Source organism: Camelus dromedarius, chromosome 5 (genome assembly GCF_036321535.1).
Source record: "Camelus dromedarius isolate mCamDro1 chromosome 5, mCamDro1.pat, whole genome shotgun sequence".
Lineage (NCBI taxonomy): Eukaryota > Metazoa > Chordata > Mammalia > Artiodactyla > Camelidae > Camelus > Camelus dromedarius.
This window is the reverse complement of record NC_087440.1, coordinates 8,717,772-8,743,072: the sequence shown is the minus strand read 5'-3', so window position 1 is coordinate 8,743,072 and position 25,301 is coordinate 8,717,772. Positions and strand designations below refer to the sequence as shown.

At 33.0% G+C, this 25,301-nt stretch overlaps 1 protein-coding gene across 3 annotated transcripts in view; it reads left to right on the top strand.

Annotated features, from left to right (window-relative positions):
- MINDY2 (MINDY lysine 48 deubiquitinase 2) overlaps nt 1-25,301 on the top strand; it is a 62,173-nt gene that overhangs the window by 17,790 nt on the left and 19,082 nt on the right. For 2 of the 3 annotated variants that reach the window (XR_004137152.2, XM_031452984.2), the window contains exons 3-8: nt 9,793-9,857; nt 11,068-11,226; nt 13,182-13,216; nt 14,515-14,578; nt 18,730-18,832; nt 24,609-24,751. Coding sequence is in view for 2 of the 3 variants with exons in the window: in XM_031452984.2 (XP_031308844.1) it covers nt 9,793-9,857; nt 11,068-11,226; nt 13,182-13,216; nt 14,515-14,578; nt 18,730-18,832; nt 24,609-24,751 (569 nt within the window). In the remaining variant the exon portion in view is untranslated. The remainder of the gene's footprint in view (nt 1-9,792; nt 9,858-11,067; nt 11,227-13,181; nt 13,217-14,514; nt 14,579-18,729; nt 18,833-24,608; nt 24,752-25,301) is intronic. The other variant, XM_031452985.2, reaches the window with a different exon arrangement.

The following is a 25,301-nucleotide window of genomic DNA, read 5'->3' as shown; positions in this document are numbered from 1 at the left end:
GACAAGTACATGGGATGAAAACCTGACTGGAATGGGCACAAGAGAAAATTAGAAGCCCTCATACGTAACCAGTAGGAATGTGACATAATGCAGCCACTGTGGGAAATGGTTTGTCACTTCCTTAAAAAGGTAAATATAGAATTACCATATGAACCTACAGTTTCACTCAAGAGAAGTAAAAATACATGTCCATACAAAAACTTGTACTGAAATACTCATAGCAACATTATTCATAATAGCCAAAAAATGGAAACAGCCTAGATATCCATGACTTTATGAATGGATAAACAAATGTGCTATATCCATACACTGAATCATTATTCTGCCTTAAAAAGGAGTGTGCTGATAAATGCTATAGTATGGATAAACTTTAAAGACATGCTAAGTCAAAGAAGCCAAGTCACAGAAGACCACATATTCTATGATTTCATTTATATGAAGTGTCCAGAATAGGCAAATTTATACAGACAGAAAGTAGATTAGTGGTTGCTTAGAACTGGGGGAGATAGGAGGGAAATAGAGATTGACTGCTAATAGGTATAGAATTTCTTTTAGTTGGAGGGACAAAAGTGTTTTAAAATTAGATCATGTTAATTTCACAATCCTGACAAGAGTACTTTAGAGGAATAGAAGAATTAGTCTTGGGTAGTACAGATAGTTCATCCTTAGCAATAGGAGGAAAGATAGAATGTATTAAAAATAGATGCAGGTAAGTGGGTAGATGTGGTTGTGATAGCTTGTGGAAGGTCTTTTGAGTGTTTTTCTTTTTTTTTCTCAATGAAATGGGAAACCAGTTCATCAGCTGAGAGTGAGGTTGAAGGAGGAGTTGTTGAAGATGAGAAGGGAGATACAAAATAGTTGCCTAGTTGAGTGGGAGAGTGAATAGGGAGATGCTGGATAATTAGTATTATTACCCATGAGGTTAGTGAGACCAGCCAGCATGGGTGGTATGATTCCTCCAGTTGTGTTCAGCTGCATGAGTATAGGTCTGAATAGCAGGATTTAACCAGAGTTGGGTTTTGCCAAGTGAGTATGTTGAAGAGTCTAGGAAATTGAAGATATGTGTAGAGAGTGATTATAATGCTGAGCCGTAGAATTTAAGTTGCATTAAGAGACCATAAGGATATAAATATGTTGAAGGAAAATGTGATTGGATTAATGGATTGTAGGCCCTGACAGACTTGAAGAATTTTTGGCACCTGGTAATAACAAACACATGTGACCATAAGATCTGAGATAAGGTAAAATGTAAGATTTTTGTTGGAGAAGAGGCCAAGAAACAAAGGCCAGGGTATTAGATGGGTTATCTCTATGAGTATTGAAATTACTGAAATTTATGGCAGGGTTTGTGTCAGAAAGAGAGTGAGTTGGGAATGAGGGGATTCAATGAGAACTTTCAGTACCAGTGAGAAGTTGGTAGAGTACTATAGTCAGGTGGGTGGATAATGGGTAGTTTTATATGATGGCCCAGGTATTAAAACTAGGTATTTTAGGGAGGAGAGGGAGAAAGAGTGACAATAAGGAGCAATAGATATCTGATCTACCTCCAGGCTCACTGGTAAAGAAGAGAAAAGAGCTTTCGCTAGAGAGGGTAGGAGTGTCATCAAAGGAGAACCAAATTTCATTTAGGCCAGAAGGTGAAGGATACATTAAGAAAAGAAAATACTTAGAAAATTTTGTTGTTGAAAGACCATGAGTTCCAGGGGCACTGAAATTCAAGATAAGAATTTAGGAGTCATTCATATAAAAATAGTATTTAAATCTGTGGAAATAGATGAGATCATTAAGAGAGAAAGTATAAAGAGAGCAGAAGTGGGTCCAGGATTGTCCCCTGAAATTTCCCAGCATGCCAAGATTTGGGTAAAGCAGTGTTTCTCAACTATTTTTTTCATTATTGTCCCCCTAAAGAGCATTTGTAGACATTTTTGTCCTAATCACTCACTCCAGGAAATTTTAATACTGCAGGTATATTGTTTGTCTCTTCATGTACTGTGACCCTTTGAAGACCACAAACCGTTATAATATCTAAGAAACTTTTCCCCCACATTCCAAGAAGCATTGTTTGCTCCACCCCCTGCTGAAAAGCATGGGTCAGAGGATAGAGAAGTGAGGGAAGGAGTAATCATTAAGATAGGAGAAAAGCAAGAAGAGGGTGATATAGAGAAGCCAAGAGAAGGAGAGTGTTAGAAGGGAAAAGAAGGGGTATTGAATACTGGAGAATACTTTACACATGATTTGACATCATGGAGGTTATTGTGACCTTCACAGAAACAGTGTCAGTACACTGATGGGCTGGAAATGGAGTGGTGAGTTGAAGAGCATCTAAGAGGTGAGTAAATGAAGACTCAAGTGCAAATAGCTTTGAGAAGTTTGTCTGTAGATGGGTATGAGAAGTGGGTGAAGGCTTAATGGGGAACATGAGACTTGTTCTCAGTTTTGTAATATGGTTAGAATCTAAACCCTTATAAAGAAGCAGGAAGAATGTTTTGGTAGGTGGAAACTATTTTAAGCTCAAGCTTGAGGTGAAAATATGTAAGACATATTTGGAAAAATGGTGAAGGAGTACAATTTGACTGTGGTTGGTAACTGTATGTTACACTGTTCTACGAATGGAGATTAGATTAGCAGGTTGCAGCTAAACTTGGGAACTAGGCAGGGGAGTTTGGGTTCACCATAGTAGGCCACTTAATTTATCTTAGTTTCGTTAAGTAGAGTAAATAACATGTTAAATACAGTTTTTAGGATGGTCTGATTGAGACCAAGTAGGAAATAGTAGTTCAGATGTAGTCAAATATTGACAGATTTTTGAATGCCTACTATAAATAGAAAATGTATATTTTTGAGCCCAGTTTCCTATTCATTTCTTCCATATCCAACCACTGTCTGCCCTACTTTTTTTTTTAACATTTTTTATTGATTTATCATCATTTTACTGCCCTACTTTTTTTGTTCTCATATCGTGACCATAATAATCTAAACCTGCACTGTCCAGTATAGTAGTCACTAGCCACATGTGGATATCGAGAACTTGAAATATTGCCAGAGTGACTTGAAGTGTAAAATATACACTGGATTTCAAAGATTTAGCACACACACAAAAAGAATATAAAATATCAGTAATTGTTTATAATGATTCTGTTTTGAAATTATAGTGTTTATAATATACTAGGCTAAATAAAATATGTTGTTAAAATTAATCTCACTTCTTTCTTTTTACTTTTTTTAATGTGGCTACTAAAAATTTAAAGTTACATATGGACTTGCATTTGTGGTTTGCATTATATTTCTACTGGACAGTGCTAACCTAAATTGTGCCACCACTCCACAGCTTCTGATTTCACTCTGGCTCTGCTCTCTGTGCTGTCGTAGGCTGATGCCACTTACCTATCCTCCTCCCTGCTAGTCAATGCCGTCACTCTACTTGTCTTTGTCTACACTACCCGGTGAGAAAATGAGCTCATTTGCTGTTAGTTTCCCTAACCAAAGAACACACAGTGGGAAAGACCCATGAGTATAGGCAGAGGGCATAGGAATGGAGGTACTAATAGTAGAAAAGGGTAAGATTGGAGTGGAAATAAAAGCATCATCAATTGTAATACCTCATCATTTTACAGATGACATAAGCTCAGAAGGGTGAAATAGTGTGCTGTCTCCATCTGGGCACCTAATATGATTTTTTAAATGCTGAAAGGCTAGTATTCTCAAAAGTATATCCCTTTTCCCATTCCACCCCTCAAAAGTATTTTTAATATATTTTAAATTCCTACTACTTGTCTTTTTCTCCCCCCCCCCTTTTTATTATCCAGCAAATATTTACTTATCATGTACTGTGGATAACTTATTTGAAGGTGTCAACAATACAGTCAGTGTGACTGTATAAGTGTACTCTACTATGAAAATGTTAACATGATATTTTTCTTGGAAAAAAAGTAACTTGGTATGTTACATTTATCTGTTAGCTGGAGAAGTCCTGAGAAAATAGGACACACAATAGAGAATTTTTTTATTTATAGGAAAAAAGAAAAATTGATGAAGAATATCTAGATCTGGGGTACCTAAAGAGGTTTGAAAGTCCTGAATGAGGGTTTAGGGACTAACTACTAGGGACACATAAAAGTTATATGATCCCAGTGGGAGGTGGGGGAGAAGTGAGCAAGAGTGATGTGAGGAAAGAGATTCTGAAAACACTCCCTCACCAAAAGTGAACTTTATTCAAGGCCAATCCTGCCAGAACAAATTGTTTAATTTTCTAAGCTATTTGGATTCTCTCCTCTTGAGATTACTCCAGTTCTCTGGAGGAACCAGAGATATTTTTGCATTAATAAGCAAACACTAGAAGAAAGATTGTAAAAGACTGTAAAATTAATTGCTTCCCTAGTACCTAGCTGAGGAACCACAGGAAATGGGAATTTCGACTGGCAAAGGTTAGAGGAGGAGTGAACTTTAATTTGGAAATTTCTGTTACTAGAGCATTAGAGCAGGGCCAAACATGGACATGGCTTGTTGGAGGACTCTGGCGTAGAGAAAGGAACATGGCAAGCTAGGATACCTAAGAAGCACTAGGAGGTCTCATAAATAAGGTGAGGAAGAAGTGCAGGTGGAAAGCAGAAAATGGGTAGGAAGATGAAGTAAAGAAGCACAGCATAAACTAGAATGTGCAGCATGATTTTAACCATCCAAGCTAGTTTGTATGATGGTGAGACTAGCACTATGTATTACAGTAAGGAAAATAATTATTGAGATGGTGGTACTGTCTGACTTTTCAAAAGATGACTTATTTTTATCTTTTGAAAACAAATACAATAAAAAGAGGTCAGTGTTGAAGCATTTTAATTTTGTTCAGAGTTGACTGTCTTTCCTTTTTTCCAAATGATCACCTAGGGTAGGTTACCTTCTGCCAAGCCCTCTCTTCCGTTTTTGGCTTAATGTAGCTAGCTGCAGGTTTTTGTTTCTTGATTTCTCTTTGTCTAGAATATCCCATTAGGAGCAAAATCTTACGGACTCATTCTTTGAAATTCTTTCCTCTCTCTGTATACTGGTACTTCACAGCATGATTTATTGCCAATTCTTTTGTTTCCTCTCCTCTCCAAATTAGCCTACATACCGTCGATATCTTCCTAAGCACCAATTTCATCCTTCACTTGTCTACTTAAAAGCGTAAAGATCCTATATGATTTTTTCACAAACAGCCAAACCTATTAACATATTATTTATGATTTTCTATAATCTGATCAAGTTTACCCAACCAGCCATATTTCCCACCACCCTGCAACATAATCTTATATATAAACCCTCTTATAATCTGTCCATATGGCATGGTGTTTCCTATGTGTGTTTTTTCCATCACTCATTCTCCCTCAAGGAATCCTTTTTCTCTTACTACCTTGGCAAGTTCTGTCCATTTTTCTGAATCTGATTTAGATACTATCCTCTCCAAAGGATATTTCTAAGTGCTACAGGCTTTATCAATATCTCTTTTCAAAATCATTTGGTACTTAAGGCATTTATAACACTGTACAGTATATTATACTTTATCATTATCTTATTCTGTTTCCTGTATGCTCTTTGCCCAACTGGATTATTAGTTTCTTTAAGGGAAACAGGCATTTCCAAACAGGGTATTTGCTTTAACCTGTTACTAAACACAGAATAGATTCTCAATACTTTTTGATTGAAATAGTGTTGTTGACCAATTTTGATATAAAGGTTAGATAAGCTAGATAAAACAGCATTCTTAAGAGATGATTTATTTAGATACCTAAAACTGAAAGATGCTCCCTTAGAAACTCAAACTCAGTCTTATAAAAAAATCTAATTCTCTATTACAAACTTCCCTAAAAATACAGATAACCATTGCTGCATACGTATCACCCCAAAATTTGGTTGCTTAAAATAATGAACCTTTATTATCTCATGTAGGTCAGGAAGCTGGGTGCAGCTGAGTGATTCTGGCTTAAGCTCTCTCTCTCTCGTGAGGCTGCATTCACTGTGTCAGCTAGGATTGCAGTCTCATCTCCAGCCCAACTCAGGAGGATCTGCTTTCAAGTTTACATGGTTATTGGCAGGATTCAGCTCCTCACAGAATGTTGGATTGAGGTCCTCAATTCCTCACTGTGGCCAGAAGCCTCCTTCAGTTCCTTTCCATGCAGGTCTCTCCAAGACAGCTCAGAATACGGCAGCTGGCATTCCTCAGAGTGAACAAATGAGGGAGCACCATGACAAAAGCCACAATATTTTGTATTCTAATTTTGGAAATGATATCTCATTAATTATGTCATTTTATTCACTACAAGTGAGTTCAGTCCACACTCAAGGGAAGGGGGCTATAAAAAGGTATGAACATCAGGAGATAGAGATGATTGAGGTCCATTGAAGAGGCTGCCTCTCTTAACCAGGCTATTCTCTTGTCCAAAGAGCTTTTGTGACATCAGAAAAAGAGGAGTTCTTAACTGGGTCTTTTCCCCAAATTATTCTATTCTTAGCATTTTCTTAGCATTTAAGCTTTTAATCGATGATAGCATGTCTAGGGTCATTTTAATATTGAATTGTATAGTATTCTGCATCCTGACCCTTCTAAAGTGTTAAGAAAGGATATACTACAGTCTGTTATCAGGATAAATGCAGAAATGAAATACTGGATACAAGTATAGCAAATATGCTCGCAATTATTTGAATAAATAATGTATGAAAGTTACTCAAAGCATAGTTTTTGGTTAAATGTATTAAAACCTCAACATATAAATATACAGTGTGCCATGTATGGTAAGGACACAAACATATTTATTAAGAGTGTGTGTGTGTGTGTGTGTATGAATATTATATATATTTCTATGAATCAATTTAATGCTTTTAGGTCTATATATTTCTATGAATCAGTTAATTTAATGCTTTTAGAGTTCCTGTGCCTATGGTGGAATAAAATTATTACTAAATTTTGCTGTCTTAAAGTTCTAATTAAAGCATAAATAATAATATATTGATGTTTATAGGTATTCTTTTATTGTCAGAGTTGGAAAGATTATCAGAATGCTTAATGCAGTCTTTAGAAGTTTATATTGAATTAGAAAATAAAGATTATATTAACAATTTCATCAGCATGTTAGTGATTTGGGAGGCTGGATGAGAAGCTGGTTCCACATATTACTGTTTATATCAAAATAAATTCCAGATAAGTTAAAGATTTAAACATGAAAAAAAGCAAACATAAAATTACATGAAGAATGCATTTGTGAATGTTTGTATATTCTGAAGAGGTGAATAGTTTTCTAAACATAACATCCAACCCAGAAACTATAGTAGGAGAATTGACTATATTAAAATTAAATATTTCTGTATGGTGAAAAATAGGCCAAAAAATGAGGAAAATAAATATTTAGCACACATATAACAGGGAATGTTCTAATTCCTCTAATTGGAAAAGAACTTTTGTAATTCAAGAAAAGAATAATACTTGTATAGGTGAGTAATTCAAAGAAAATGTATATATAGTTAATACATAATTAAAAAGGTAAAACATAGATTAAAAAGGTACTGCATATATTTAAATAGTGTCACATATACTAAAAGTCATATATATATTAAAAAGGTGATCCACAATCGATAAATGCTAGAGAGACTGTGGAAAAAAGGTAACCCTCCTACACTGTTGGTGGAAATGTAGTTTGGTGCCGCCATTATGGAAAACAGTATGGAGATGCCTCAAAAAATTAAAAATAGACTTACCGTATGATCCAGCATTCCCACTCCTGGGCATATATCCGTAGGAAACTCTAATTCAAAAGGATATGTGCACCCCAGTGTTAATAGCAGCACTATATACAATAGCCAAGACATGAAAACAACCTAAATGTCCATCAACAGATGACTAAATAAAGAAGCTATGGTATATTTATACAATGGAATACTACTCAGCCATAAAAAATAATAAAATAATGCCGTTTGCAACAACATTGGTGGACCTGGAGATCGTCATTCTAAGTGAAGTACTCCAGAAAGAGGAAGAAAAATATCATATGATATCACTCATATGTGGAATCTAAAAGAAGAAAAGAGACACAAATGAACTTATTTACAAAACAGAAACAGACTTACATAGATAACAAACTTATGGTTACCGGGGGATAGGTTGTGGGAAGGGATAAATTTGGGAGTTTGAGCTTTGCAAATATTGACAACTGCATATAAAATAGATAAACAAATTTCTTCTGTATAGCACAGGGAACTATATTCAATATCTTGTAGTGATCTATAATGAAAAAGAATATGAAAATGAATATATGTATATATATGTATGACTGAAACATTATGCTGTACACCAGAAATTGACAGTGTAAACTGACTATACTTCAAATAAATAAATAGGTGATACCAATAAAGGTACATATATAAAAATATATTAATTTTTGAAGTATAATTGCTTTACAATATTATGTTAGTTTTAGATATACAGCAAGCATAATGTCAGCATTTTTATAGATTATACTTCTCAAAAATTATTACAAGATAATGGCTTTAATTCCAAGGGCTATACAATATATCCTTGTTGCTTCTCTAATTTATACATAGTAGTTTGTATCTTTTAATTCCATACCCCTGTGTTGCCCCTCTCCCTTCCCTCTCTCCACTGGTAATCTCTAAGATAACAGCTTTTTTTTTTTTTTTAACATTTTTTATTGAGTTATAGTCATTTTACAATATTGTGTCAAATTACAGTGTAGAGCACAATTTTTCGGTTATACATAAACATACCTATATTCATTGTCACTTTTTTTTTTTTTTTTTTTTGCTGTGAGCTACCACAAGATCTTGTATACATTTCCCTGTGCTATACAGTATAATCTTGTTTATCTATTCTGCATATGCCTGTCAGTATCTACAAATTTTAAACTCCCAGTCTGTCCCTTCCCACCCCACTCCTCCTTGGCAACCACAAGTTTGTATTCTATGTGTATGAGACTGTTTCTGTTTTGTATTTATGTTTTTCTTTTTTTAGATTCCACATATGAGCAATTTCATATGGTATTTTTCTTTCTCTTTCTGGCTTACTTCACTTTGAATGACATTCTCCAGGGACATCCATGTTGCTGCAAATGGCGTTGTCATTTTTATGGCTGAATAGTATTCCACTGTATAAATATACCACATTTTCTTTATCCAGTCATCTGTTGATGGACATTTAAACTGTTTCCATGTCTTGGCTATTGTAAATAGTGCTGCTGTGAACATTGGGGTGCAGGTGTCATTTCGAAGTAGGGTTCCTTCTGGATATATACCCAGGAGCGGGATTCCTGTGTCATATGGTAAGTCTATTCCTAGTCTTTTGAGGAATCTCCATACTGTTTTCCACAGTGGCTGCACCAAACCCATTCCCACCAACAGTGTAGGAGGGTTCATGATAAGATGTCAGTTTTTTAAAAGCAAGGAAAATTTTGTTTACTTCTAAGAATGGCAGATATTTAGAGGAGTGGTAACACCCATTCTTGGAAAGGTATTGAGGTAATAGTTATATTGTTGATGAAACTTGGTTAAACCTTTTAGAGCTTTATTGCAATGACATGGCAAGATGCTCAAATGTATTGTAAAGGGGCAGAAAAAATTCCAAAGCGTTGTAGGATGTACACTGAAAAAAATATGTGAGACAGTAACTAACAATTAACATTGATTTTCTCTGAATAGAACTGGGGAGTCAGTTTTTTATGTCACATATTGCTATAATTTATCATTAAAATCTGTTATCTTTGTAATTAGAAACAAAACATTTTTAAAAGGCAGCTTAACAATTTCTCTTTCCAGGAGATTACATGCTTGATACAAAGCCAAAAGAAATTTCAGAAATTCAACGTTTAAACTATGAGCAGGTAATTGACATAATTTTTGTTATATTAAAATATGTCATTTTAACTTATGGATGTATTCATTGGTCCCTATCAGTGGCTTTTCAGGTATATTTTTTGATTTCTTTATTTTGAACACCCTTTTAAAAGTGTAAAAACCATTCTTAACTCATAGCCATATTTGACTCACAAGCCATATTTTGCTGATCTCTGTTTTATATGAACCTATATATATAGAATGAAATATAGATATCATTCTGCACTTCTATGTAGAATTATAACCTGGTAATTTCCTTGAAAAAATCGACTTTCAAGTGAATTTGTCATTGATTCATCTTTCCTCATTTATTTGTATTTTACAATTAAGTTGTGTTTAGAAAACAGTTCAGCAAATGATGTCTGGTGTGTGGCATTAGGACAAAATCTACTGTTCCATAGTTTCAGTGTGTCCGCATTTCTTTACATGTTCTTTAGAAATACTATCCTATAATATAGGAGGGAACACTGGGTTCAAAATTATTGAAGCTGGAAGAAAGCAAGTAGAGCTTCCATTTTCTTAAGTATTCTTCCTTTGTTTGACAATGGAAGGCAAGAAGAAATCAGATTCTTACAGTGGAAGAAAGTATCAGCCAAGGCAGAAACAGACATCAGTGGAAACTTTGTATTTATTTTCAAAGTAACTTTTTCTACATACCTTCACCAGTATCCAGATGGCAAAAAGAAAACTCATTTCAGTATTGCAAAATTTCTTGAATTTGAATGTTCATATATCTAGTCCTAACACAATCTAAAAGCCATTATTATATTACTGAAAGACATTTCCAGTTTGGGAAAAAAACAAGACCTAATTACTTGCTGTTTATAGGAGAAACACACTATACAGCAAACCTGAGTTAAAAGTAAAGGGTCTAAAATTAGGTTCCTCACCCCTCTCAATCTGTACATCCTATCCTGCTCAACTTTTCTTACTACTACTTGACATGATATTATAATTTATGTATTTGTTTTTCACAGTAGAATGTTTGCTCCATGAGATTAGGAACTTTGTTTTATCCACTATTATATCTTTAGAGCTCAGATTAGTGCCTGGCACATAGTAGGTACTTAATAATACAAATTGAAGGGGTGAATAAATTGGATAATTGGAAAATTTGAAGTAAATGTGCCTGCATTTAAGTACCTTTTTGTTATTGTTTGATTTCCTCGTTTTTACCCTTCCCCTTTCTGTTTTCAGAATATGAGTGATGCTATGGCAGTATTGCACAAACTACAGACAGGCTTGGATGTAAATGTAAAATTCACTGGTGTTCGAGTGTTTGAATATACACCAGAATGCATAGTATTTGATCTTCTTGATATTCCTTTGTACCATGGGTGGTTAGTGGACCCTCAGGTAAGTAGAACATTTTTAAATTAAATGATAAAAATATCGTAAAATTTCACTAATTTGGCAAATTAATCCAGATTTATGTTTTCTGATACTTATATTTTTGTGCTTTTATCTGGAATTAGCCAAAATGTGAGGTTAAGAGTGCAGTCCTCCAGACTGCTAAATCTGCTCAAGACTTCTGACTGTAATTTCATGGAATTGGAGGCTAACTATGAAGTTGAGTTCACATCCTCACCAACACTTGTTATTGTCTATCTTTTTTATTATAGCCATCGTAGTAGGTTTAAAATCATATCTCATTGTGGATTTATTTGCATTTCTCTAATGGCTAGTGCTGTTAAGCATCTCTTTGTGTACTTTTTGTCATTTGTATATCTTCTTTGGAGAAATGTCTGCATATTTCTTGCCCATTTTTAATTGGGCTATTTGTCTTTTTGTTATTGGGTTCTAAGAGTTCTTTGTATATTATAGGTATATGTCTTACCAGATACATGATATGCTAGTATTTTCTCCCATTCTGTTGATTATCTTTTCACTTTCTTGATGGTGTCCTTTGAAGCACAAAGTTTTTAAATTTTGATGAAGTCCAATTTATCTGGTTTTCTTGGTTGTTACTTATGCTTTTGGTTTCTTCCAAAAAAGGCTTTGCCTAACCCAAAGTCACAAAGATCTACTCTTCTATCTTCTTCTAAGGATTTTATAGTTTTAGTGCTTACATTTAGGAGTATGATCCATTTTGAGTTGGATTGTGTATATGGTTTGAGGAAGGGATCCAGCTTTATTCTTTTGCATGTGGTTATTCAGTTGTCCTAGTCCCATTCTTTGAAAAAATTATTCTTCCCTCCACTGAATTGTCTTGACACTCAGAACAATCTTTGTAAAATAAACCCTCCCCTTTATCCCTGTGCCATACTCCTTTCTTTAAAAGCCTCCAGTGTAATTAAAATAAAGTGCAAAATTTTATCAGAGTTTTTATGATATACTGCATGATCTAGACTCTGCCTTCTGTCCAGCTCCACCTCACATAATTCTCCCCTTTTTACTACTCTCCAGCAACACTAACTGCCTTTCTGTTTTTCAGACATGTGAAAGTCATTTCTATCTCGGGTTTTTGTACTACCTAATTGCCCACTGTGGAATGCTGTTTTACTAACCAAACACATTGTGCTCCCAGATCTTCCCACTCCTGGTTCCTCAAAGTTCAGGTCTTAGGTCAAAAGTCACTTTATTAGAGAAGCTTTCCCTTGTTTAATTTAGTCACCTTCTTTTCCCCCAGTCATTATCTAGAATTATTATTTATTTATTTACTTGATTGACTATGATCTCCCACTAGAGTATATGTTTTATGACGGTTGGGCTCTTATTTCTCATTGTTTAGAGCAGTGCTTGGCTCATAGTAGTTTCTCAACATTAACTGATGGAGTGAAGCATTAACTGTAGGAAGGATCATAATAGTAAGGACTTGGTAATGTTTCTTCATCCCTGTCTCTTGATAAAAGCAACTGGTATTCTGAGCAATAAAAAGATGGCTTTCTGTAAGCAGGGCATCTGTATTTTTTTGGCACTCTGACTCTGAAACAATCACTGAAAAGTCTAAACATGTCTAACATTTTATGCATTCAAGATGAGCCATGTTGGATCCTGGCTCATGGCAATGCCAGGTAGCCTAGATTCTTGAGGAGAATGAACTTACGACCTAAGGTCATAGGAGGTTAAGGAACTTAGGAACTTAAACCTGAGTTCTTAAAATTGGACTCGGATTGTCCCTCTGACTATACGTGTAGCTGCATATTGTCTGGCAAACAGTTGAATTCATATGCTTAAAGAAAAATAATGTACTCTCATGTAAGACAGAGATTGTTCTTCAGACTTTTCTGGTCTACACAGTGATTTTCAAATTCTTGGAAGGCTGTGAGAGCTGTGCTTTTTATCTATTTTACTTACTTGTTTTGTGACAGGAGGATTCTGATGCTGAGAAAGAAAAAAGAACAAGGTAAAAGTTTGAAATCCATAGGTCTCTATGAAATATCTCTCAGAACTGGCTAGTTGTTTGTATTCTGATTATGTGTTCTGCAAATAATTATCTTGCAAGTGAATATCAGCAGTTCTCTGGATGGTGGGCAGGCACCATGATTCAACAACTGAGAAGGTAGTTCTCCATTATTGATAACTAACTCTTTGAGAGCAACATTGGAAACCAGGCAACAGTGGAAATGATACAGTTGATGTACTGAAAATAGACAAATGCTACCTATTTCCTGTTCCCAGGAAAATTATCTTTCAGTAATGTAGAGAAATAAAGTCATTTTTAAATTAATTAATGTAAGATAGTTTCCTGACAGTAGACCATCATTAATGGAAATTCTAAACAAGGATTTTGAAAAGAAGGAGAGTGATCCAGATGGAAGTGTGAGTGGAGAGAAAGTAACATGATAAATATGAAAGATTGTTGACTGTATTAAATAATAACATTATCTTTTGGGGTTTAAAAGAAAATATTAGCATATGCAGATAATAATAACATAAGTTGGGAGAAGGTTAAGATATTCTTAGGGCCTAGAATTAATTGTTCAAGAAGAGAATATTAACTGCTGAATTTGATATGGTAGGGGTAGATGTTATAGTTTCTGTAACTTCTCTGTCTGGTATGGTAGACAAATGTAGTAGACACATTTCAGTTGCTCAGAAGCCACGTGTAGCTAGTGAATATCTTATTGGGCAGCAAAGATTTGGAATATTTCCATTATTACCACCATGATATTGAATAATACTCTTTTGGAATAACCATGGAAAGAATAGAAAACACACTAGATAACTTCTCAATTAGTAGAAAGGGGAAAATTAACCAAAAAGGAGGAAGAAAGGAGAGGTTATGGAATGTTGAACTGATGGGAAGGAGAGAATGGTAGGTTTAATAAATTCAAACATAGAGAATGTCAATAAGACCAAATCTAGTTAAAAGACAGTGATTCTGAGGCTGGATTTAAAAATATATATATTTTTAAATATATATATATATATATATATATATATATATATATATATATATATATATATATATATATGCTATTTACAAGAGACATATATAAAACAGTATGAAATTAAACAGAAAGATTGCAAATAAAAAGAAAAAAGAGATGCCATACCATTGTTAATCAAAAGAATGCTAGTGTATCCGTAGTAATATGAGAAAGAATAGACTTTAAGTCAAAAAGCATTATTAATGATAGAACGTTTAATTTGCCAAAAAGATATAATCATTTTAAATTTGTATGTGCCTGGAGACACCAGGAAAGTGAATAAACTGATTGACTGTTACTCCTTGGATCCATGGGAACTGTCACAAAGAGTAAAGGTCAGTTTTTGATGATGGAAAACAAAACTTATATGCATTTAATAACATAATATCGAAGTATATAAAGCAACATTTAACAAAATTATAAGAAAAATAGATTGTCATACTAGAAGATTTTAATATACCTTTCTCTACAAATGATAGAAGTGGAAATGAAAACCTAATGAACATACATTCTTGAAAAAAGTTAATGAACTTTTTATTTTTGAATCATTTCAGATTTACAGGAAAGTTGCTAAGATACTATAGAGGATTCCCATATATTCTTCACCCAGTTTCCCCTAATCTTATATGATCATGATACATGTGTCAAAACTTAGAAATTTAATATTGGTACATTACTACTAACTATATTACAGCCTTCATTCACATTTCACCAGCTTTTCCACTGATTTTTGTTTTTGTTGTTCTAGAATGCAATCTAGGATATCACATTACATTTAATGTCTTCCTGGTGTCTCCTTGTCTGTGATGTTTTCTCAGTCTTTCCTTGTTTTCTGTGAACCTAACTAATACATTCTTTTTATAAGCTCATGAAATTTACAAAAATTGACCCAATTCTGGGCCATAAAGTAAGTTTCAACAAATTTCTAACGATTTAAAATGTGTGGAGTATAGAATAGTCTCTGATCACAGTGTAATTAAGCTAGAAATCAGTAGAAAAAAACAGTAGAGACTGTTCGGGTCAAAAAATCATAATGAAACTTAAAGTATATTTTAAACTGTACAACTACTAAGTCTGTATCAAAACTCGTAAGATTTAGCTAAAACAATTTTTAAAGGGATTTTTAAAGCCTTGAATCTGTATATTAAGGAATAATAAAAGACTGAAAATTAATGAGCTATATATATCTATCTTAAGAGCAGAAAGTATTAAAGTAGAAATTAAGCATATAATAAAGATTAACAAAGCTAAAATTCTTCAAAAAGGATTTGAAAATGAAATTTTAAAAATATGTTCTTTAATAGCGTAAGTTACTAAGAATAAATCTAACAAAAAGATATGCAAGACCTCTATGGGGCCAGTTTTCCTTTGAGAGAAATTAGAGACCTATGTAAATATAGGTCTGTAGATTTTAGATTTCAAGACTGAATTTATAAAGATGTCAGTTCTCTATAAAATGAACTATAGTTTCACTACAACCCCAAACAAAATCCTAGCAGATTTGGGGGTAGTAGTTGTGAAATGTGACTGGTTCGTTCTACAATTTATATGGAAATACAAAGGACTAGGAAGAGAAGCCAAGATATTCTTGAAGCAGAACAAGTAGGGAGAACTTATCTAGACATGAAATATTTTAAGTATTATAATTAAGAATTAGACCAATAACAGAGAATAGAGAGGTCAAAAAGACCATGCATGTATAGACAGAATTAGGCAACTGTAGAGCAATGGGCAAAGGTCAGTCCTTATAATAAAAGGTGCTGAGATTATTAACTAGCCAATTCAAATTTTGGATTTGCTGGACAATTAGAAAAGAAATGAAATTGTTGCTCCTGATTCACACCATAAAATTCTGTTTCATGTGCATTGATATTTAATTGTAAAAGATAAAACTGTAAAAGTTTGTGAATATGTTTCTGACAACGATAGGAAAGGATTACTGAAACAAGACACAAATGCACTATGAAGAACATTGGCAAACCTGAATACATTAAAATTGAGACTGGTATTTGTCGGAAGAAAACTCAAAAGAGAATAAAGGCAAGCCACAGGGTAGAAACTGATTGCAATTTATATAATGAATTAAGAATTAATATCTAGAAGATATAAAGAGCTCCTACAAATAAGTTTTTTTAAAAATAGACTACCCAGTAAAAAAAAAAAAAAAAAAAAAAAGGAGCAAATGATTTGAACAGGCGCTTCACAAAAATGGATACCCAGATGACTAGTGAACATATGAACTAGTCATCAAAGAAATGCAAATTAAAACCAAAATGAGATACCGCTATACACCCGGCAGAATGGCTGGCATTTAAAAGTCTAACAATACTAAATGTTGGAGAAGATGTGCAATATAGTGAATTCTCATTCCCTACTGGTGATAATATAAATTGGCTACCTACTTTAGAAAGCAGTTTGGAGTTATCTGGTAAAGTTGAGGATAAGACTAAGAATTTGATAAGGCATATTCCCTAGAGAAACTCTAGATTTGTGAAACAGAATAAATGTACAAGAATGTTCATAGAAGTATTATTTGTCATAGCCCCAAACTGAAAATAAATAGCCATCAAAAGATGAATTAATAAATATATTATACTGTGGAATGATATAGTACAATGAAAACAAAGAACAGTTGCATACCACTACATACAACTACCTAGCATATTTTATATTTGTTTACTTGCTTTATTGTTTGTCTTTAGAATATAAACTTTATGAAATCATATACCATGTATTTTATTCACTGCTGAGTCTGCAGTTTCTCTAACACATCTTGTACATAGTAGTACATAAAAGGCATCCAAATGAATTAATTGAATGAAATATTAATGTAGAGATCCTGCCCATGAAAATTTGAACTTTTTATTCATTGCTAGTCTATAGAACAATTGATTTTTGTATACTGATCTTGTATTTATTATTCTAGTTGTATTTTTATGGATTCCTTAGGATTGAAAATTCAGTTCTGCGGAAAGAATGAAGTTGAGTCACTAAAGAATATTGCTGTAAACAGTGAAGGTGTTCCAAAAAATAATGAAAATCTAAAGGGATTGTGCCCTGAGATTTCTTCTTAAGGGTCTAAGTTTTCATTTTAAATAAATAAAAACTGGAAGGCATGCTGTTCTGTGTCATTTACATAGAATCATGGCCAAAATATCCACTTTCAAAGAAAAGGCCTTATTTGACTCTGCATCAAAAGATTAACAAGTGGGGGGAAAAAAAGATTGACAAGTGAATACATTTGTGAGTTTTAAGTTAACATGAAATGTTTAAAATATGTAATAACATTTTCCACAATTCCCTGCTTTTACTTACTCAGTTAACTGATCTTTAGGCAACCATCAGTCCCACTTGCATGGTTAAGGGGCTTTTACTATGCTAGACTTTTGCAGGAACAAAGAAAATAAATTATAGCCTAAAGCAGTTGTTCTCAAACTTTGCTGTGTGGTAGTGGGATGAAAACTTAGACAATTGAGAAACAACTTGAGCTTGCAATTCTTTCAGCTTTTTAAAAAGCTCCCAGTTTGAGAACCACTGTCCTTAGTATTAGTTGTGCAGATCTCTCAATTCTTGTGGTGTTCAAAGATTAGGTGTTTAAGAAGATCATTTGGATGTGGAAAGAAAACATTGTTCCTCTTATTTTTTTATATTATTGTATAAATTTGTATTAATTAATATATTAATTAAGTACATGTAAGTAACTTAAAAATAAATATATTTTAGGGATGAGAGGAGAATCAAAATAAATTCTTTAGACAGTAGAAATCTATTTTTATTCAATACTCAAAGCAAAGTATAATGGAGGGAGAATAGAGATACTCAATTTTATTTTCCTATAGCTTAAAACTTAAAAAAAAATTTTTTTAATTAAAGTATACTCTGTTATAATGTATCAATTTCTGCAGCTTAAAACCTTGAATTTACTTTTCTACTGTACCTCCACAAAGATTAAGTAGGAATCTTTCCCTGTTAATATATATTAGCTTTTCTTCAGGAAAATAATGTTAGTTATGTCTACTCATATCTTCACTATACTTTGCTAGAAACTGCATAATAAATAAAATGGGAAAACCCTGTTAATTCCATAAATTAACATCTTTATATTTGCCTTGCTTTAAATGCAAAATATTTATTTTTAATAAAAAAAAGATTTTCTGAATTTTATTTCTGAAGTAGTTGACTTTATTTTAATCACTTAAATGCCTCTTTACAATCTAAGAAATAAAGTTGCATATGATAATCCCATTTTATTATTTTTTGCATAATTGAAATGCAGCTAAGCAATATTTTTCATAATATGTTCTAGTGAGCTATAAACAAAATTAGAAACTATTGGGTGTTGATTTTAGTGCTGATTTTCTTTTTTCATATGTAATACTTTCATATTTAGTATTGTATTAGAATAAAACCCTAAAGAGTGATATAGATTTCTTTGCTATTGTTTTTAATTTTATCATGATTAGTGAGACAGTCATTTGTTTTCTAGATTGATGACATTGTAAAAGCTGTTGGTAACTGCAGCTACAACCAACTAGTGGAGAAGATCATCTCTTGTAAGCAGTCAGACAATAGTGAGCTGGTTAGTGAAGGTGGGTGAGTGCTGCTATTACCTGACTTATTCTTGGCAAAATAACGTCTTATAATTTAATATCTTTTAAATGTCTTAAATAAGACTTCTAAAAAATGAAAGTGATGCTACTTGTGGGAATTAAAAGAAGTAATTATTCATAAAGCTGCCAGTGAAAGGTTTTTCTTAGAACCCTTTCACTTGATTTGTAAAATCAGGCCTGAGTTCTAATAAAAGTCTTTGGAATCACTTGTTATCTTTGCTATGATCAGTTACCCAAGAGTTACTGATAATTACTCTTTTTTAAAAAGGATTATTATTTGGGAGTACTGAGTGAACTTTATAACTCATCCTGAACACTTAAGTTGACTGTGATGTGTATTATAGTACTCAAGTGTTCATTTTAGTAGAGCTCTGCCTTAGATTTCAGTACAGTATAGTACATCAAAGCTCTGTTCTGGGTCAGAGTACTCCTCTGATCATTAATTTCCCTAATCCTTACCTAATTAAGCATCGCTAAATTCATCAACATAGAAGCAGTTTCTTTCTTTCTTTTTTTTTTTTTAATTGAAAGCTGTGTTCCAGTCAGTGAAGGGAAGAGCAGATTGGAAACCAGAATGCTATCAGGAGTCATAGCATTTGGATATAACTTCCCCAACACCAAGTTCACTTTTTTGTTAATATGCACAAATACTGAGGCTGCTATTCTTCTTGGTTTGAAGGGTTAACAGAAGAAAGAGAAATCATGAGAAGCAGGCAATTAGCTTCATTCTGTCTCTGACACACGTTCTTTTAAGTGAGGTATAATAAAAGTTGATCATAGTCACCACATTTAAAAAAAAAAAGCCAAGTGACTACAAGAGTACATAAAAATGTATAAAAAGATGTGAACATGAATCTCATACTCTGATTAATTAATCAGAGCTGAACTAATTATATCACTCAATTATCCAGAAGTTTTTGTGCAAGAGGCAAGTAGCAAGAAAATACAGTATTTTAGTTAAGGCTCATCCAAGTCTTTTACTTGCAATAAAAACAAATATACAGGGATATTGATCATTGATTTGTGACACCTCTTTCACTACAACCTAAAGCAACAAGAAGTCTTCCCTCAACTAACAAAACTCCACTCACTAGAACTTTACATTTCTTACTCAGGCTCTCTTTACTGTAAATATTCCTAGAAAGCAAGGTATAAAAAATTTCCATCTGTGGATTCCTGCTTTCTTAGTAATTTCCAATATGCTATTCGGTAGTAATAGAGGAAACAACGGGACCCAGAAAGTGTTAACAGATGGAATGATAGCCAATAAACGATATCTGGGTGAATATATTTATAAGGCGTGAAACTGTAGGAAACACTATTAATAGCATTTTTCTCAAGCCAGAGTTCTTCCCAAGCCAGGACTAAGTACCCCAATGAAATGAACAATAACAAAACAGCAGTTCTTTCATTACTTCTCCTTTTTCTCAACCTGGTGTTACAACAATTATTATTATTTCTCTGACATTGATTCCCTGCAATAACAAAAAAACTATAGCTAATTTGTATAGTATTGGTATCTTGAGAAGAACATCTTGGTAAAAGCAAGGAAGGAATCTTCCTCTTTAGTGGTATAAAATTTTCAGGTAGTATGTACCAAAATTGATTAATTACCTGATATATAAATTTTGTAATGGAAATTCTGCTTATTAGATTTCCATATCAAGGAAAATTATATGTGGAATTCAGTACAATTAAAAAGCTAAACTAGTTTTTTGTTTATAAGAAACTACAAATATGTAGTCTATTTGAAATAATTATTCAATCCCAATGGCTACTTTTATAAAGCACTAAGAAATCATATAGGAAATAAAAGGCCACAATGGACATTTTTAGTTATATAATGTAGCAATTAGCTTTTTTCCATTATCTTCATCATATTATCTTAGGTATATTGTTCAAAGAAGTAGTCTACTTTTTTTTTTCTATTTACCCTACAACTATAACTTTCCTTCTGAATCAGCAAAATATCCAAAAGTGGTTTATTTCTAATCCTTCTTTATTAAAAATTATCAAACTTAGTTCTTAGATAATAACTACTTTTTTTAATTCAAATATTTCATCTCCATAAGGTGTAGAATACAAGAAATAACTTTTACTGCCATTCTTTTTTGACGAAAAAGAAATATTATTTAGCTAACGGTCAAATAGAATTAGATACTCTTTCAACTTCTTTCAGATAATACTCATTTTCTTTGGATGGCAGTACCTTGTAAGCAAAAGTACAGAAATTTTACATGTACACAGAATACTTATTATTTGCTGCCTCTTCTGGATGTTAGGACTTTTTTGAATCAAGTTGTAACGGCATGGCAGCAAAAAACAACAAGGAGAAAAATAGCACAGTAGCAGTTGCCAGACTTCACCAAAGCTGGTCATTTAATTCCAGATGCTCTTTCAGTAGTTTCTTCTTTAACAGTTGTTTCTAGGTTAAAAAAAAAAAATTGATGCTTAAGGAAATTATTCCAGATATTCACTTACTCAGATATTTATTGAGCCTTTATTATGTGCCATAAACACTGAAGATTATAGCTTGAGTTCGTATTATTTTTGATTAAATAATATTGATTTTCTTTTGTTTTTCTTTCTCTTTTATTTTGAAAAATCTCAAACCTATAAAGTTGGAATAGCACAATGAATGCACATAAATCCACTTCATCTAAATTCACCAGTTATTAACATTCTGAATTTTTGCTTTTTAATTTCACACACACAGTTTTTTCCTAAATCATATAACAGTTCATTGCACATATTATAGCACTTTATCCATTAACTCTTCAATATTTGTCTCCTAAGAACAAAGAATTTTCCTATATAATCACAATGCACTTATTTCAGGAAATTTAGCAATGACACAATACTATTATATAACATACTGTTCACATTCAAAATTCCCCGGTTTCCTGGTAATGCTCTTCATAGTTTTTAAGTTTTTCAGTGTAGGCTCCAATCAAGGATCACTTAATTGTCGTATCAATTTAGTCTTCTTCTATAATCTAGAACAAATCCCTAACCTTTTTTCTTTTCTTTTTTTCTTTTTAGTCTTTGGTGGTGTTTACTTTTCTTAATAGTCCAGGCCAGTTGTTTGTCAGAATAGTCCTCAGTTTGGATTCATCTGATTGTTACCTCATGATAACAGAGATAGCATGATAGTAGATTTGGGTATATATTTTTGGTGGGAATACTATATATGTGACATTGTATCTTTTCTAGTGCAGCAAATCTGAGGTGGCCCATGACGTCTGATAATCCCATTTTTGATGATGTTCAAATATGTTTAAAATGATATTTACTAGATTTTTTTTTTTGTTGGAAAGATGCCCTTTGCCATTTGTAATTAATGAGTAATCTCTGATATTGTGCTTTGAAACTCCATAATTTGTTTAATTGGTTGTGAAAAGTTGAAACTAGATTAGGTTTTTTAATATTACACTAAAATCACAGGGTGGCATTGCTTAAGAGTTAGTAAAAGAATTAAGAAACATTTTTCTTTGTAAGTGTAAATTAGGGCTATGGTTTACAGGTTGGGGGGAAATAAAGTTCAGTTTGCATTTATAATAATCAGCACTAAATTTTTTAACTTAATACTATTATTTCTCCTGGGTTTCAGTCTTAACTTTGCCATAACTAGTCTTAGGTTCTTAAGCACATCACTTATTCTCTCTGACACCTACTCTAATGAATGAATTAGCTGAGAAAGACCTTTCTAGTATTGAATTGTTGAATTTCATACACAAAAGTAATGTTGTACTATATCTGCACTGAATTTTTGTGTCTTTCTTTGGAGAGAAGATGTTGTGTGAGTGAGGCCTGGGAGGGGAATTTAGAAACATCTTTCTGAAGGAAGTATTTAGTTAAATGGAATCTTACAGGCAGCAGTGGTACTTCTCAGCATAGTCATAATACTTTTTAAATGCTATATAATATTTAAGTGCTTTAGTATGTAGCTAATATGTTCTCAATAACTTAGTACTTATCAAAGTAATGATAGTAATCAAGGTGAGGGGGTCTTAATTCTAGATGTATAAAACCAAGAAGCTGAAAATGTGCTATAAATTTCCTTTGGCTGTGACCTTCTGTATAATTATTTGCACCTCCCCTGCTCCCTTTGAATAACTCCTTGGAATAGTGTGCTATATCACTAACTTTTTGCAGCCACTTTGCTCCTTGAAGTGTCAAGTGCTGTGACTTGACACCAAAAGTGAGGGATGGTGAGGAAGTGGAATAAACCTATATTATGCAGCTGCCTCTGGTCCTGCCAAGTTTATTTTCAGTTTCTTGCTGAGGTATTAGTTTCTCTAACATGGGTTCTTCTTTACTCCCTATATCTGCATCTCCTTGCTCACCTGTAGAACTTTTTACAGCATTCTTTTACCCCCTATTCTTTATTAAAGGAAGGAAACAAAAGAAGGAAGGAAGAGGAAGAAGGAGAGAAGAGAAGTGCAAGCTTTTAAAATATTTATATAATTGGTTATCATTATTACTGGTAGTTATGTTCTGTACAGTTGCTGTGACCCACACAAGATTAGGTTCCTGTGAGCCTCTGGTCACAAGATTTTCATCAACTGATCAATATATAACCTTGCTTAATGTATGTTTCTGTTCAGAGACACCTTACTTAATTTATATTATTGATTCATTAACATTAAACTTACAGCCATCAGTCCTGTAACTCATGCCTGACTGAAGCTGCAAAAGTATGTATTTTGTTCATAAGGCACATCACAACCTTTGTGCACTTAGGAACACTAGCTTCAGCATTATGCTCGGGGGCTATTTTACACAGTGAAAATACCCACCAAAGCACAAAAATCTTAAAAATTTGGCATTAAATAGACCATGAAAACGACATATATTCACAGTATGAGAGCTGAAACAAGAAGGCAGAGTGTTTCCTTGTTTGACTTCAGTGGAGAATGTGCGTGTTGGGTGACGATTTTTTTGCTGCTTTGCACATACCCAGGAATAATCCTGAAAGTGGAACAAGTATTGATTTTGGAGTTATAAGTTTTAGCTAGTAGGCAGATTTGCAGATACGAACTCGCATGAATAATGACGATCAACTGTACTTATATGTTTTAAATTAAACACCAGAAAACTTTATTTCATTATGTTTTTTAAACAAAAGATAATTTCTGTTTCTGAACTTGATACATCAACATAATGAGTGGCAAATGTTAGAGGAGATTAGGGTAAAAATGTCATCAGTTATCCCACTGTTCTGTGTTGAGTCTTACACCTACTTTTAATTTTAAGGCAAGAATTGAGCAATTTGTGAATTGAGAATTATCTGGAGTCTTTGTAAAAATCTTAAGCAACTAAATTTCTTCAGGCTACTTTCAGTTTCTAAACACCTATCTATTGGGGAAGTGGCTGTTCACGTACATTTGTTCCTATCCACTTTTTAAGTTTCTCACTCATGCCTTTTTGTTTTAATGGGTTTTAGTTTTATTGTGTCTGTGTCTTTTATTGCAAGTCACATGAAATCTTCTTTGGAAATAGGTGTGGTATAAATAAATACATTTATTGATTAAAAAGAATTTCATATAATTGTTTCTTTAGGATATAAATATCTACAGACATATCTTCCATAGCTGAATTAGAAAGAAGAATCTCAAATTTAGGGCCATCATTTTATATAGTAGGAAGAGTCTTATTTTGATTGGCCTTTCTTCATACTTGAAACAATGTAAATAGAAAAACTTTTTAATTTTGAAATTATTCTTTTATCTAATATTATGCATTGGTTCCATAGGCTTTGTAGCTGAGCAGTTTCTAAATAACACAGCCACTCAACTGACATACCATGGATTATGTGAACTAACTTCAACAGTTCAGGAAGGAGAACTTTGTGTGTTCTTTCGGAATAATCATTTTAGCACCATGACCAAATACAAGGTATGATATAGAAATAGCTATTGTTATTCTAAACTAAATGAATTTGACTTAGAGATGTCTTATGATCTGCTTAAAAATAGAAAATATTACCATAATATTCTTTAACCATCAAATTATAAAGGTAATTATCAAATAATTCTTGAGAATAGAATGGGTTAACAATTTGTTACTTCAGATCACTTTTTCTTTTTGTTTGTCTCAACTCCTTTTTCACAGATTACTTCATTTAAACATAGTTATTATTTTCCTTCTAAGAAAAAAAAAGATAAACTCTAGAGAAAGAATCAGGGTGACTGCTAATGAAGAATGTTTATATTTGAGAGCTGAAGGAGTTTAGAGGAAAGAATCAAAATTTGTCTTTCTGATAGTGTTTTCCATTATTAAAGTTGTGACTTTAAATTCTTTTTATCATGCTGTTTATGGCTCTGCCAAAAAATCTTACTAATTCATCATTTTGTTATCTCTTCAATCCTTCTGTTTTTATAGCTACCACCTAATTCAGGAGTTTATCAACTTATCCCTGGTCTTCTGTGGTAGAATACTGCTCTGA